We start from the raw sequence: 15,762 nt of genomic DNA on the forward strand, positions 1-15,762 counted from the left end.
AAAAATGCTAGCTCTTCTAGAATATGCTGTTGCAGAGCTGCTAATTATTATACTAGCAGAACACTGACACCCAGGGAGAAAATCCACTTCTGGAGCAACTGCACCCTTCCTCATCTTCCCACTATAATAAAATGTTCTTGAGGAAAGCTGAAGTACCAGTAGCTCAGATTCCAAATCTAAAAATGTAGAGGGATCATCTACCTTAGATTTTTAGTCCTAACTTCAATTTATATGCCTATGAAATGGCAGTGAACAGGTTTTCTTTGGCTTTAAAAGCTGAATACATACAGGAAAAATGTGTGCTCAGCATAAAGTAAGCAATTTGACATGCAACTGACTAAATCCACTATGCAGATTTCCGACATAACGCAAATGGCCCTACTTTCCTCAGGTTTTGGAAAAGTATTTATAGTACCAAGATCATTTATTGAAAGGATTATTCAATATCTGTATGTTTAAAAAAAGATTAGAAGAGCATGGTAGTCTAGAATCCTAAACTTCTAGAAATGTCCAACAGTCCACTGCAACCTCATCTAGTAGTTTTTAAATTCTGGGACAAGCATCCATTATGTTTTCCAAATAAGTTTTTCCAGTTTTTCAAATAAGCCACAATTAGAATTTTTAGCCTGTCTTAGTATAATTAAGAACAAGAATCTGCTGACTGCAGGCCTCTACTAGAAAACTAGAGGGCTGGGATATATTTAAAATAACTACTCTGAAGAGCTGAAAATGAAGGAAAACATTAGCAAAAAAAAAAGCCAGCTCTGTAATGTGACTGCAAAGTAGTTCAACTGTAGAGCTGGGATCCTAATATTCCTGATTACACACTAGCCTAGGTTACCCTACCACCTCTTTGTCCTTACACATGACAGGGACAGCTTACACAAGACAAAATATGCAGTGGTATCCATCCACCTACCTGTTCATTTCCAAAGACAATATCTGCAAATGTGTAATTTTCTAAGGGATAAAAAGAGAAAGCACTGTTTTAGCATCATGGGAAGTCACAGCTTCAGCATACAGTATCCAAAGAGTATTTTTTTCAAAAAGTTACCACATTCAGGAAAGAACCTACCTTCTGAGGTTTTGCATCTCACTGCTTTAAAACACAACTTTGCTCTCTCTCTGCTGGCCAGTTTAGTATCTGAAAGGAAAAGGTGGTCAGATTTTTTTTCTCACCCTCAGCATAATCAGAGTCCCTTAAACAGAAGACACAAGTCTTGAACGTTCACAAACAGGAAACACACTGATGACACTCAACAAGCGCAGCTAATCAGGCATAGCAGTGGCACACAATACAACCATATTTCTTGTGAGGGGAGTTATCAGCCATCCCAGACATGGATTTCTCTACATCACAAAAATAATTTACCTGTAAATTAAGCTTATTTCTAAAATTAAGTAAGTCTGAATAAGTTATCTGTAAATATACATTTTTTTGAAATATAACAAAAGAAGCGCTTTAGTATATTTGAAATGGATAAGGTTTTTGGAAACTAATTATTCTGAAAGCCAAATTCAGTTCCTTGTTTTTATCAGCCAGAAGCTAGACTTGCCATCATTTTGGTGACAAAAAGATACACACCTTTGTCTCCAGAGATGTTAACAGATTTTTGAAGCTTCCAGTGCTTGCTATTGCTTGAAACTTGCACTATATGAAATTCCTTAACACCCGTCTCACTCTAAGGAACAGACAAGAGTTATGTCAAAGAAAACCAATCACAACTGTGATGTGCTGCATTGCACAGTCAGTGTTCACTGCAAAGTGGCACTGTTAGAATCTTAATTTAACTCATTATTCACACCACTCATAACACACAGTACTTAGAGACAAGGAGAGATTTAAGACCCACTGTAAAGTAAAGCATCAGTCCCAGATCACAGCAACTTCCAATTCCAGTAAACAAAGCCACACAGAGTAAAAAAGGATCCCCCAGAAAAAGACCACAAGCTAGTATTTTAGATTAAGAACAACTTCAACAAAAACTAGGCTTTTTAACTCCAATGCAGAACACTGTCCACAAGGCTTTCTAGGATTACTTTAGGAGCATTGCTATATCATAAATTCTAGAAACTCAAGATCTATTTTGGATTTACATATATACACAATAAAATGTAGCTTTTGGAGGCTTTCTTTCTGGTACAGAGTGAGGTGGCAGTGGAAAAATAAGCCTCACATTGTTAACTTGGTAAGTCCTTTATAAAAACATTCCTCTCTCCTTGAAGGAGTGGACAATATTCAGTAAATGAAGAAAAAAACCAGAGCGTACACACCTTCAAAAGGAAACGACAAATCAGCTCAGTGGTTCCATTACCAACTAAGCATCTATGAATTTTACAAACAGACAATTTAGTTACCTTGCTGTGCAATTGAAAAAATGGGAGCAGCTTTACCAAAAAAATGAGTAAATTTAAATTAGCATGGTTTGAAAAACTGAGTATTTTCACCTGCTTTAGTAAGTCAACAGATCACAACAGACATATCTGTATTTGGAGTATATTGGCAAAAATGTCTTTATTGTTTGGTGACAAATGTAAACACAGAAACTTCCTTCAAATTGGAGCTTAAATTTTGACTTTGACATTACAACTAATTCTACCAGTGTTTTCACTGAAAAGTTGCAGGGGACACAGACAGTTCTGAATGAGACAACCTTGGAAGGTGTGATCAAGACATTTATCAATTTGAAACAAATCTTTCTAAAAACACTATGAACTACAGTCTTGCAATATAATTAGTATAGGAGACTTCCAGAGAGTTAAGCTATAACTCCACATTAATACTCTTTCCAACAGTAACTCAATGATCAAATAGGCAAGGTTTATTTATTTTTTTTTTGTTTGCAAATTTACTGTAGAAAAACTTGAGTCTTGGTTCATATCTGCTGAGCTTCAAGGTGGTATTATTATTAACACAAATAAGAACTTACAGTATTGATATTTTCTACATCCACAAAGAGCAACATGTTGTCCCCTCTGCCTTCTTCATCCCCAAGTGCATTACTTCTGCAGACAGTTGCCCGAATGTGCAGAGACCGGCTGGTACAAATAACTGCAGTGTGCCTTAATACTCTATGGCTAGGAAAGGGAGGAAAGGGGAGGAGAGAAAAGGAAAAAAAAAGCCAACATTTTGAACAATCAGGACTACCCAGAACATGACATCAAGAAATTTAGCTTTTATGTTAGTCAATATTAAGGCCATTAGACAATTTGTTCATTTCAACCACCAAAGATACATTTTTCACTGAAGATACCCTATCAAACCTACTTTATTTTTAACCATCTTGCTGCATGGTTAAGTGCTCTTTAAACACACAGTCTCAGCCAGTGTGAAATATTGGAGAAAAAGGTTCAGATGTTACTATGAGGAAAAATACTTCAGAAACGTTTCAGATGTAAGACAATAGGCAGAGTGAAAGCAAACAGACATGTATTGTCACATTAAGCTATCTAATGCCACCAAATGCTCTGGAAAACAGTTTCTGAGTTAATAAGCCAGAGAAAGACCATTACTTAGTCACATCTCTTGCCAGAAGTATTTACTAAAAAGCACGTAGAATATCACTGCATTCAATAAATTCTCCTGAAAAGAGAATTAGAAAAAAGAAAACCAAACCACTGCTATCCTGCCTTTTTCCAGGCATGCTCAACCTCCATGACAGCAGTCCTTTTGTGAAAGTTATCTTCCTGCTCTTCTAAAGATGAATACAATTCCATTCTTAGACACCATCAAAACACACCAGTGTTTCCTATGTAAAAGCTTGAAGTGCCGTAACTTCCACTTGGCAACATTTTAGAGGCATGTAAAAGTTTGATATGCATTACCTACTAAATATGTTGAAACATCATGTGACACTTGGTTTTTGGAGGGAAAAATCAGTGGCTTCCTAAACTCTACTTCACAATGTCACAATTACAGAGGAAACTTTTAAGTTTTGCAGGTAATATTCAGATACACAGATTCCTGTATAGCTTTCAAGTGGCACAAACGACATCATTTTTTGAACACTTAAAAGCTACGCTCAGTCTACAAAGAGCACTGTTAACCAGCACAGTTCCCTTAAGTTCCCCTCAAAACTTCAGTACAGTAAGGAACAAGTACATTACTCAAACAACCATCTTCCATCTCCCAAACACGTCTGTTTCTGAATACTATGAATTGGAGGGGGACAAATTCCCTATTCCTACAGACTAGCTTAGAAGCAAATGAAATGCAAACTTTAGTATTTCAGAAGCTACAGAAAAATCTAAACCAAGGGTGCATTTGCATGACTTCAGTTTTGAGAATGCTACTGAGCCACTCTCAATCATCTTCAATTTACTCTGTTTTGGTTTACACTGCAAACCAAGTCTCACAGCACATGAACTTTGTTTCTCTCTCAGAACTAGCCTAGAAAACAAGCTGCAGCCACAAGATGACATTCAGCCCATCTTATGAGAGCTTATCTAAAGTAACCCTTACACAGATACCAAGTGTGCAGGTTTAGGCTGGGATTGTTAATTTTCTTCACAGTAGCTGGTAAGTGGCCATGTTTTGGATTTGTGCTAGATATACTGTGGACACAGGACTGTTTTTGTTATTGTTGAGAAGGACTTGCACAGGATCAAGGCCTTTTCTGCTCCTCACCCCACCCCACCAGCAAGCAGGTGGGGGGTGGCACAAAAGGGTGGGAGGGGACACATTGGGACACCTGACCCCCAGCTGACCAACAGGATATTCCATACCATATGGTGTCATGCCCAGCAATAAAACTAGGGAGAAGGAGAAAGCAGGGCCTGATGACATGTCTTCCCAAGTCATCATTACACATGATGGAGACTCTCATTTCTGCCTGCCCACAGGAAGTGGTGAATGAATTTCTTGGGGTTGTTTCAGCTTGGTGTCAAACTTGACTCTGGACTCTCTCAAGATGGTCCAAAAAGGAACCATGCAAGAGCATGCAAGTCAAACTTGGTATTTAACCCCTCCAAAGAGAATATATTTCAACACAATATAATTACGAACCAAATTTTAACTAGGAATAAAATCTTTCATTCAAGAGAGACAAGATTTTGTTTTATAAAATGTAGAAACAAATTAGGTTATGGTTTTTCACCCTATGCCTCAGAAAGATGTGGTTCCAAAGGAACTAAACATGAATAAAATTTGTTTTAACACAATTCCATTAAGCCTTCTATTAAATGATTTTAATGATTTCGTATTTACTACTTTAATAAAAGCAGTGTAGGCTATACAATTTCCTATGGAAATTAGATCATATAGTAGAAAAAAGTACTGCTTAGAATAGCAGATAACAAGCCATTTTCACATCACAGCAACTGAAAGAAATTCAGTAATATTTACTTTTACCACTACAATCACAGACTCTAATGTGTCTAATAAGTATGACAGAAAAGGTAGATTAGAAAAACTTACCACATTTTTGAGTGCTTTTTAATACTTTCATAGTAAAACAAGAAGTTAATTTCATGAACACCTTCTTCATCTGGTCCCCGTAACCACATTGGCAGCTGCACCGAAGCCCCAGGAAGAAGAACAGCATCAGGAAGCGGAACCTGTATCACTTCAGGTGAACCTCCCGTGCCAACCCCAAAGTCTGCAGAAGAAGCTGAAGACAGCAGTGCTGTTCGCACAGAGGTAGGATCTGTCACAACAGTCTTGTAAGCACTACAGTTCTCAGAGGCTGAAGGACTTAGTGGCGTTAGAACAGCAGTATTTCCACCAAAAGTGAAAAATTCTGGATGCTTGGATACAACCTTCAGTGCAGTAAGAGGACACTTGCTTACGTTCACAAATTCTACATACGCTTTTCTGATTTCTCCACAGAGAAGCCCTGTAGGGAAATTTATAAAGAACACCTGTACGGGGGAGAAAAGCAGAAAATAAAACCTGAACACTGAGCCAAGTTGGGAATGCCATGAAAACTACCATTAACACAAACTATACTGCTGCCTAGAGCTTCCTGAGAGGAAGTGAAGAGGGAGGTGCAGATCTCTTCACCCTTAACTCCAGTGATCAGACATGTGGGAATGGCTCAGGGAATGGCTCAAAGCTGCACCTGGGGAGGTTTAGACTAGACATTAAGATGCATTTCTGTGTGGAGAGGGTGGTCAAACAGTGGAACAGGCTTCCTAGAGAGGCAGTCGATGCCCCAAGCCTGTTACTGCTCAAGAGACACTTGGACAAAGCCATTAACATACTGTAACTTGGTCAGGCAGCTGGACTGGATGATCACTGTAGTCTCTTCTAGCTGATCATTCCACTCTATAGGGCCCTGTCATTAACCAGTTACCCAGAATATTTTAATAACCCTAGAAAGGAAAAGCACCATATTTGATTTAACCAGCTGGAATAACTTTTCTAGATGAATGAAAAGTAAACAGAAAAGTGTTTCTTTGCCTGTTCTCTCATTCACCTTGAAATCTGCCTACCAAAGCTATTGCCAACTAAAATTCTAAAGGGAATATAACAACTGCAGGAGGACACTAATTTTGAGGCTTCAAGTTTCAATTGAAAAAACTCCACACAAATTTGTCACTGATAGATCTGATAGAAATTACCTGGAAAGATTTAGGCATTAACAAATTCCAAGCCATCATTGTTAGAATTGCATTTATAAACTGCATTCAGCTATTTTTTTAAAACTGCCAATAGGAAGTAGCTACATACCTCTAACAAAGGCATTTCCTCTGTAATAATGGGATCTAAACGTCGATCGGGTCCATATCTAATCGATGTTTTTTCCTCTTTTGTGTTATTAAGTCGAGGTCCTTGGATTTCTAAATCTTGTCGTCCTCGTACAGATAACCCATTGGAAACAAACTTTCCTGAAAAAATTGTTAAAACTTTTGTTTAGTTGGGTTTTTTAAGTAATTCCTGACTTTGTCTCTAAGAAATGATCCAAAGCTCCCAATCCAATCTCAAAAGTCATTCTAATTTTTGTTATTGGGCACATGCAGTGTTCATTGATTAAGCAGCATCACCAACAAAGAATCATTCAAAGCTTACAGTCATGTAACACATGGCTAGTTCAAGTTCCAACAGCCAGTTATCCATTGTTGGACTTACTCTGCCCTTCAATAGTTTGACTACAACTGGAAGGGAAGTGGCAAACATAAAGCATGAAGCTAATGCATTTATTTCCTTTCCCAATTCCTACCAGGCTGGAAAAGTCACTTAGAGAATTATTTCCTTTAAAGACAGTCACCACTCCCCAAATGGTTTTTATTCAAAAGGTTTTCAGCCTCTAGATAAACAAGTTTCTTTCAGACGCTTTAATACATTTTAATCTCCATTTCATCTAACAACTATATTCTCCATGCAAGAGACAATTTTAGATTAATGATTCAACAAAACAGATCAAGTAGCATGCAATTAATTGTCTATTTATATATTAAAGTAAAGGAAAAAGAATTCAAGATGCTAAAAAAAACCTGCATCAGCCAAATTTAAATTTAGGAATATATAAAAAGGACTATAGAATCTATAAAAAGGACTATAGAATCTATAAAAAGGACTATAGAATCTATAAAAAGGACTATAGAATCTATAAAAAGGACTTCAGTGCAACATTTGGACAAAAGCTGAAAGTTAATGCAAAAAGATGCAAAATAATAAGCAGCAAGAGAGTCAATGGAAGTTATTATAGATTCAACATGGCACAGATGGAATATTTACATCTTGACTTTTTACTGGTCTCAAAAATTCAATTTATTGGATTTAAAAGGAGCAATAAAGTATGGATCTGGTATCCTTCCTTGTGGGATTCCTACAAGAGCCAATTTGTTCTTTTCCTATTTCAGTTGTTTCTTTTAGTTCTACCTGATGGAAAGCCTTGTACTATGATAGTCAAACACTCAACACTAGAATTTAGTTTTACTCTGCAGAGGCCATCTCTGCTCCTTCCAGAAACACATAATTTAAGGTAATAATACACTTACCTGCCTGTATTCCAATAGAAGCATCTATCCCATCTAATGACACAGCACCTTGAACACTGCCAAGATTATAAACGACTCCCAGAATATGTAGCTCCCCTGTTTGATGGGGAAAGAGCTTTAGTCTTGCCTGTGGAGATATGTTAAATTTTTGTTGTTGTTGCTACTAGAAAGAAGTATTATTACAGTTAAACGTCCAATTGCTAAATAAACATACTCACAGCTACATTTACTTTATAGCTGTGTCAGATACAACTGCAACAGTAAATACAGATCATTTACTAGATTCAAAATTTCATACACACAGAATTCACCAAACCAATTCACAGCTGAGAAATGCTCATTGCATTAGGAAAAATTCCTTAAAGTCAACTTTTACTGTGATTAGCAGGGCCAGAATCACAGAATGATGGAGGCTGGAATGGACTTCTGGAGGTCATCATGCCCAACCTGCCTGCTCAAGCAGGGCCACCTAGAGGCAGCTGCCCAGGACCACATCCTAAAGGGCTCAACATCTCCAAAGATGGATACCCCACAATCTCTCTGGGCAGCCTGTCCCAAGTGCTCCAGCACCATCACATTTAGAAAATAAGTAAGTGTTATAAATGAAGTTGTAAGTGTTTCCTGATGTCCAGGAGGGGCCTCTTGTGCCCACTGTCTCTGGTCCTGTCAGATTTATACAAAGTGATAAGATATACGAGGTACTGGACTTTCTGATTCAGCCATGTGTTCTGCCAGTTTAGCATAAACCTCAGATCACAAGTCTGAAATGAACACTAAAGTTCAACACTGAAAAAACTATATTTAAAATGAAGTACAGTACTTACCACTTTTGTCTCCTCACTATTAATTAAAAATTCTGCTATTGCTTCAGTTCCTACCATATCTTCATCACACGTACCCTGAAAAGAAGAAACAGCTCTTTAGATACTATTACTCCTAGGCAGAAAAAGTGTCGTAAATAATATTTTCAATCCCCTTCCTAAAATGTTCTAGGGAAAAAATATACAAATTTCCAAACAACTAGGAAAAACAACTGCTGCATGCTCAGCTTCTCAGCACTGGTTAATTAAAAAAGCAGCTCAAGAGCTCAGTAAACATTTATTTAAGAGAAACTTAAGATTTAGCACTATAAATTGGAACCATTCCCAGTCTGTTTCATTGATATTCACAGAAGTATTTATCACACCAAATAAACAGCAGTTCAGATCAGAACAGTAGGAAAAGTCTGTGGTAAGCCTTGAGGCTTAAACTATGTAGAACCATGTTTATAACTCTGGTAAATACTTACAGCATCTTTAGAGATCATGTGCTCACAATGTTTTGGCCAGGAAAACAATTTTTTTAGGAATTTACTGTACTACTCAGTATTAGAGAATATTTTAAAACCTGAATGTGACAACAGTCTATCAGAGCTTTTGGCAGCATTAGTTGAAATATTCAGTTAAACAGTAGTACAATAGTTCATCTTAAGTATTCAAAACATTAATTTTTAAAACAATAAATTTTCATTTCTATTCTAGTTAAGATACCAAGATACTCCTATATTATACAAGCAGTTTTTCAGAGTACACATTTCACTACATACAGTAGCTCAAATAAGAAAAGGGTATTTGATAATCTACCTACTGACACTCATATCTGCAGGTCAAGGCTAGTGTGACTGAAAACAGATGTAGTACACATACAATGAAATCTTGGAAGTATTTTGTTTTGCATTCGGTTTTACAATACATACTAGAATTTGTTTGTAGACCTGGCTGCTTTGTGCCCTACAGATCTAAGCTAATATAAAAATAATATCAGTAGCTACTTTAGTCTTGCTTTTTTTTCTTAGTTTACACTTAAACTTTTGTGCTTAATGTTTATACTTAAATGTTTTCATACTACAGAATTTTGAATACTTAACATATACTCCATACTTGCAGCTGTTTGGGTTGGAAAAGCATGAAGCTTCCCTTACCTGCCCTTTTGTTTCTCCATCATGCTTTGCGCTGAAGTCTTTAGGTTGAAACTTCCACAGCAATGAAAGGTCAGTCAAAAGAAGTGGAACTTTCAGAGGGTTTCGGAAGGACACTTCTACAGTTATTGGTTCTATTAAATAAGTGCAAGAAAATAATGACAACAGGCTTTACCCATCACAATCTGAAAGCTCACCTATCTCAGAGTATTCACATACAAACACAAGAATATTAGTTCAAATCTATAATAAGACAGGAAATATTAATACAAATTTATCTAACTCAGTTTATTTCTGAAGTGTAAAAATCTCGACTTTACCTTCTATCACAGCAAGTGGAAATTTGGAGTTATCTGAGTAGCGATTTAAACAGAACTGCGTTGGTTGGAAGTTTGGAGGGACTGTTCCTTTATTTATTACAGACACAACCTGTTCCTCGAGCTCCTTCCACTGTTGTGATGATTCCGAGTCATACTCCTGATCCAGGCTAACATGTGTAGCTGCCTGCTTTTCACCTGGAGAGAGAAAGGCAGTCTAAGAAGGCGAGGACAGCAACGTACAACAGCTGCATCAGAGGGTTGCATTGGCACTTTGGTAACTATCTTAAATATTTTAAGTTCTAGGTCACAATCATTCTTACACTATAATTGATTTTAAAAAGGGAATTGAAGGACATTTTGAAATAAACACATGGAAGACAACACTGAGAATAATTTGAATATAGTTCAATTTGGATACCATGGCATTCCAAGATTTTACCAAGCTACATGGTATACTCGGGCTACAGATCATTTTTACTTTATAACAGACTATAACCCCACAGTACAGCCCTGGTCTATATAAGAACTTCCACTCAGCTTTCTTTACATTCAGGACTCAGAGTGTTTCAAATATTTCATCCTAGAGAAAGTTAACTGTAAAGCTAATTTGTAGCATTGCCACTAGCATCCAGAATTTGCTACAGCAATAATAATCCTTTTCATGTAGTTCTATTCAAGTCTTACAGACTTGCATTGAAGCTTTCCAGGTGTGAACACTGATAGCACAATCACATACACAGATTTCATATTTACACAGGAAGTCTGAAAACATCCAGCAAGTAGATATTAAGCTCAAGCTTTTCTTTTGAAATATTTTTAAGTTACTTAGTCACTTTAGTTTTACATTTGACAGATTTCTTTTAAATGGCGCCAACTCTTGCGTGTATTTTGGTTCCTTAAAGAAAGGAACATGAAACTGTTTACTTAAAATTTTCTAACCTTCTGCTGGTCGTCGATCATGGCCAAAGAAAACACGAGTTGCTGAGCTGTTAATATATGGCAAAGGAAGCTGTGGTAAGGGACCATCAGGTAACTGCTGGGTTGCATTCTGGAGCAAAAGAGTAAGAAAACAGAACATCGTGTACATTACCAATGGCTGAATGATAAGGAAGCCAAGTTAAAAACACTCAATGTTTGAACAGAGAGTACTTTTAAGATGGAATAAATAATTTCAATTAACTGTTTGACCTTTTTTTCTTTAATAGGAATTTAAAGTTTGTGAAATCTTTATGGGAAAAGGAGAATAATTATTTTAACCCTGAAATCTAATCACTGTCATGGCTGCTTTGCTGTTACAAGCTTTATTTGATGCAAAACTTGACTCTCTAACTCAGAATTTGATAAACTACATTCACTATCCCACCACCATTAAACAAGACTCTCATGAAGCTGAGCTGTGAACTCAAACACCAGCCTTTGAGTCTGCCATAATTTAAACACACAGAAATTCTGTCCATAAGCTTTAAAAGGCAGTATATACATGGCTGCGTATTGTGTGGCAATATCAGCACTAAACACCCCATAATGTAAATATCCCATAATTATATAATATATACATAATGTATATATGGTATTCTGCAATCCAGAATCACCCATGAACTTAAACACAAGTCAGTGAGTCACCTGATCCATCAAATTTTATCCTTACTCACTATATGGATGACGACAGGGCTACCTAGTGTTTATTAAACATGTATTATCAAAAAGTCCCCAAAATCATTATGAATTGATCAAAATAGAACAGATCCATCTCCTCTAAAAAACTATGAAACTTATCACAACTACAATTCAGCCATGACCCTCAAAAAGAAGACTTTATTGTGATAAAAACACATAAATTACTGTAATAATAACCCATCTGTGAAAGTACTACACAAGAGACGCAATATATGCAGGTTTTTTGGAGTCTGAAGTAAATAACTGAACACAGCAACTAGATTTAAAAAAAAAAAAAAAAAAAAAAAAAAAAAAAAAAAAACAAAAAAAACACCCCACAACCCTGGAACCCTGGAACAAAGCAGATAAAATAGAAAATCATTTAATGATTTAATAGAAAATTGGTGGTAATACAATTACTCATTACTCAAGAAACAGAGACAAGGAAGTCATTTACCTTATAGACATAAAGATATTCTCTTAAAAAAGCTCCTTGCTGAGCTGGAGGTTGTTTACTGTCATTGATCAAAATATGCCTGAAAGCAGACACAGCGTTGTCCAGCTGTCGAAGCGTAAAGGACTGACGACCGATGGTGAAGTTAATGTGGTCTTCTGCTAGAGACCAGCCTTTCCCTTTGTAAACCTGCATGGCTTGACAGTAGCAACGTAAGGCATGTTTCTTCTGCAAGAAAAAAGGTAATTTCTCAAATAATCCCATGATCCACTGACTGTAATCATAACATTATTAAGACTGAACAGTAAAAAAAAGTGGTTTTTACTACATCCCCACCACTATGAGAAGTGTAATGTTTCACAACTGTGCCTCATAGAATCTGGTCAATACTAATCTAAGCACAGAAGTGTTTGTTCCTACAGTACAGAGCCTGGTTTCCAGATTAAGTTCATGTTTTCAAAGACTACAGTAACAGGCAGTAAGTTAAAAAAGCAAATAAACAAGAAAAGACTACTTTTAGAACAGTGTTGGAAGTTCCTTTAGGACTGACTGCTAAAGTCTACTGCCAAGCCTCAGGACATAAACTGGATTTAACACATTTCATTCCACCTAAACTGAACTTTCAGTGTGCTGCTTTCAGCTAGTGTTGTTCAGTACACATACCTGGGACAAAAATCCATGCCAAGAAAACCTGCATGCTCTGTATGCCCTACATTACACACAAGAAAAATTACCAAGCATCATATCAGCCACTGGGAGATAGATGGCCTGATCTCAGTCAGCTCCATAGTTCCTTTCCTGTACTTACATCAGGACTCAGCCATTGAATCCTAAGTCTAGGTATTGAACAGCTGTATAGACATTCACTGTACAGCTAAGTCTCAGCTTCTGAAAAATGGCAACAGCATTCCCTTACTTACAGCACTAATGGGGAAAAAATCTAATATATGTTCACACTGGTATGGTGATGATAGCAGAGTACAACCAGCAAATCCTTAATGTTAGCACATACTAGTGACACTTTAAAATATGGTATTATGATCTGCAGCTAAACGGCCTGGCTGATTTCTCTTCAGTAGCATTTTATTTTGATACCTCTAAGGATATGGGGAAAAAAAAAAAAGCTACTTTTCTTGTAACACTGAAAAAGTATTTCTTGGAAACCAGAATCCGTACAAATATTAGATGAAAACAAAGAGTTGCTACACAAACTCAAAACTTTACAAAATGCATTCATTTTCCCAGACAAAGGAACAAGATATAAAAGAATGAATGAGAAACTGATCAATAGCTTCATGTTAGTACTATTCTGTCATACAGTACAACAACAGACAGGAAAACTATTGCATGAAGAAAAGCAAGGAGAGAGAGAAGTACTCCTACTATTCCTCATGTCATAGAAGCCAACTATGCAAAAATACTTATTTTAGTCTTTACCAGGACAGTTAGGCTGAGACTGGGTGTGGTGGGAGAAAATCCCCAGCCAAGCCACAGGGCTTTGTTCCAAACAGAATTTTGACATCTTGGTTCTCCTATATTATTGTCTTGCAGTAACAACCCCAGCAGAAATCAAGCACAAGCTATCTTTAGAGAATGTATCCCACAACTAATGCAGAAAGAAAGCACAAAAGTTCCATCCAAAAGAGTTTGTCTACCACAGGTAGAGCTGCCTGCAAAGGAGTGTGAATGGGAGTAAAAACAATCTGATCCGTATTGGTTTAACTGCCAGTTAAGTCTAACAGCCATAGAGATGCTTTAGTTTGTCATGTAGTAACTGTTCATGCACCTGCACCTCCAATAAAGAACATGTAAAGGCATCAGGAAAAATCAATCTAAATTCTGCTATTATTCTAAGAAACTAAGTTTAACAAATAATTATCTCCCGCAATTCACTCTTATCCCAAGAGTAAAAATATTCCTTTGCCCAAAAAGGCCTTGAAAATTTATTGTGTATAAAAATGAGACTCAGAAATGGAAACACACATCACTTAAGTTTCAAGTCAGCAATCTTCTGCATTACTTCAAAAACAGAAGTAAAAGGCTGGGTGATCAATCCAAAAGTCATTTTCAGAAGACTACAGAACAGAATACTACAGACTAACACAGAAATGTCAGAATCTGAGTTTCTTTTTACAGACTAATGACACACTTTACATATTTTTCACAGTATCTAATACCGGGCATACTTTCCATGTGGAAAGATACTACTTACCTGGCCTGCTTTACTAAATCTGTGACCAGCCAATATCATATGAAATGCAAACTTTCTAACCATGGGACTTTTCATGTTTATAAAACAATGGGCTGCCTGCTCCAACAGGAGTGCACTGCGAAGATCTGAATCCTGTTTAAAAGGAAAAAAGAAGAATTAACCTAAGTTATATAAAACTACAAAGGTAACAGTGGCCTTGTTTTAATGCTAAGAGGGACAGTAAGTTGTAAGAGTTCTGTGAAGTTGGAGATTCCTTTATATGCCAGCATTATATACATATCTGGGCACATAAAAATATGACGAGAAGTATTTCTCAATAGTGTTCAATACCATCATGTTCCTAGTTCTTCTAGCGAAGAGTATATGAACCTGTTTCAGTATGAGTAACAAAAGAAATATTTTCTGCCTTTTCAGTTACTCAGGCAACAGTTTCAAACACTTACCATTACCTCTGAAGCACTCTCCTACCCTTTCCCCTCCCTCCCCCTGCAGATATTAAGGCTAGAACCAAAAAATAAGAGCTCTACCAGGACGACTGAAAAATACAGCGAGCAATGAAACTTGGTGAATTTTTATCACATGAACCTTTTGAATCCATTGATTTCTTAATGTACAATTTCTTACTATTATACCCTTTTCTTCTCCTGCCAAGACACAGCTATATTACCTTCAACCAATCGGAACAGAATCTACTTGATTTTACCACAGCTGAACTCCTTGCTATCAGTGATGTTCAAGTATATATCTTGACTACAAATATACTCTGAGACACCAATATAGCATCCTGTGAAGATTTTCCTTGCAACTACCAAAATGCTCCACAGGCATACTATATGTAATTTGAAGTTATAAAATGATCATGCACAGCTAATAGTATTTAAATTACTTCCTTAATTATTTTAGGTTGCTGTTGTAAACATTGGTAGCAAGTTTAAGTTGAAAGGGCAAGAATGAAGCAACAAAGACACCTGAGAAAGAATATCACAGAATTAAACAGATTTATTCCATGCTGAACCTGTCCCAGGAAAGTCTTGGAAGCATCACATTTGGTGCTGCTACATTATTACTGGAATTACATTTTTCTTCACTCCTTTTCAAGCAAGACAATTCCTGGTTAGAAGCTGATTCCATGCTTAATTTCTGCCAATTATTATCACAGAAGTATAGGGTTTCATTTACACAGTAAGGTTCTAATGATTCATACCAGCTGAGCTACAGTAAT

The 15,762-nt window shown here is 36.7% G+C and overlaps 1 protein-coding gene across 4 annotated transcripts in view; it reads right to left on the bottom strand.

Moving 5' to 3' along the window:
- TRAPPC8 (trafficking protein particle complex subunit 8) overlaps positions 1–15,762 on the bottom strand; it is a 51,982-nt gene that overhangs the window by 14,129 nt on the left and 22,091 nt on the right. For all 4 annotated transcript variants that reach the window (XM_083862899.1, XM_083862898.1, XM_083862897.1 and 1 more), the window contains 13 exons: positions 14,541–14,672; positions 12,332–12,556; positions 11,158–11,266; positions 10,219–10,413; positions 9,902–10,032; positions 8,766–8,840; positions 7,942–8,068; positions 6,671–6,828; positions 5,417–5,859; positions 2,931–3,078; positions 1,586–1,682; positions 1,076–1,144; positions 920–960 (listed from right to left, as the gene is read on the bottom strand). In XM_083862899.1, the coding sequence (XP_083719025.1) occupies positions 920–960; positions 1,076–1,144; positions 1,586–1,682; positions 2,931–3,078; positions 5,417–5,859; positions 6,671–6,828; positions 7,942–8,068; positions 8,766–8,840; positions 9,902–10,032; positions 10,219–10,413; positions 11,158–11,266; positions 12,332–12,556; positions 14,541–14,672 (1,950 nt within the window). The remainder of the gene's footprint in view (positions 1–919; positions 961–1,075; positions 1,145–1,585; positions 1,683–2,930; positions 3,079–5,416; positions 5,860–6,670; positions 6,829–7,941; positions 8,069–8,765; positions 8,841–9,901; positions 10,033–10,218; positions 10,414–11,157; positions 11,267–12,331; positions 12,557–14,540; positions 14,673–15,762) is intronic.

This window comes from Zosterops lateralis (assembly GCF_965231275.1).
Source record: "Zosterops lateralis genome assembly, chromosome: 1".
NCBI lineage: Eukaryota > Metazoa > Chordata > Aves > Passeriformes > Zosteropidae > Zosterops > Zosterops lateralis.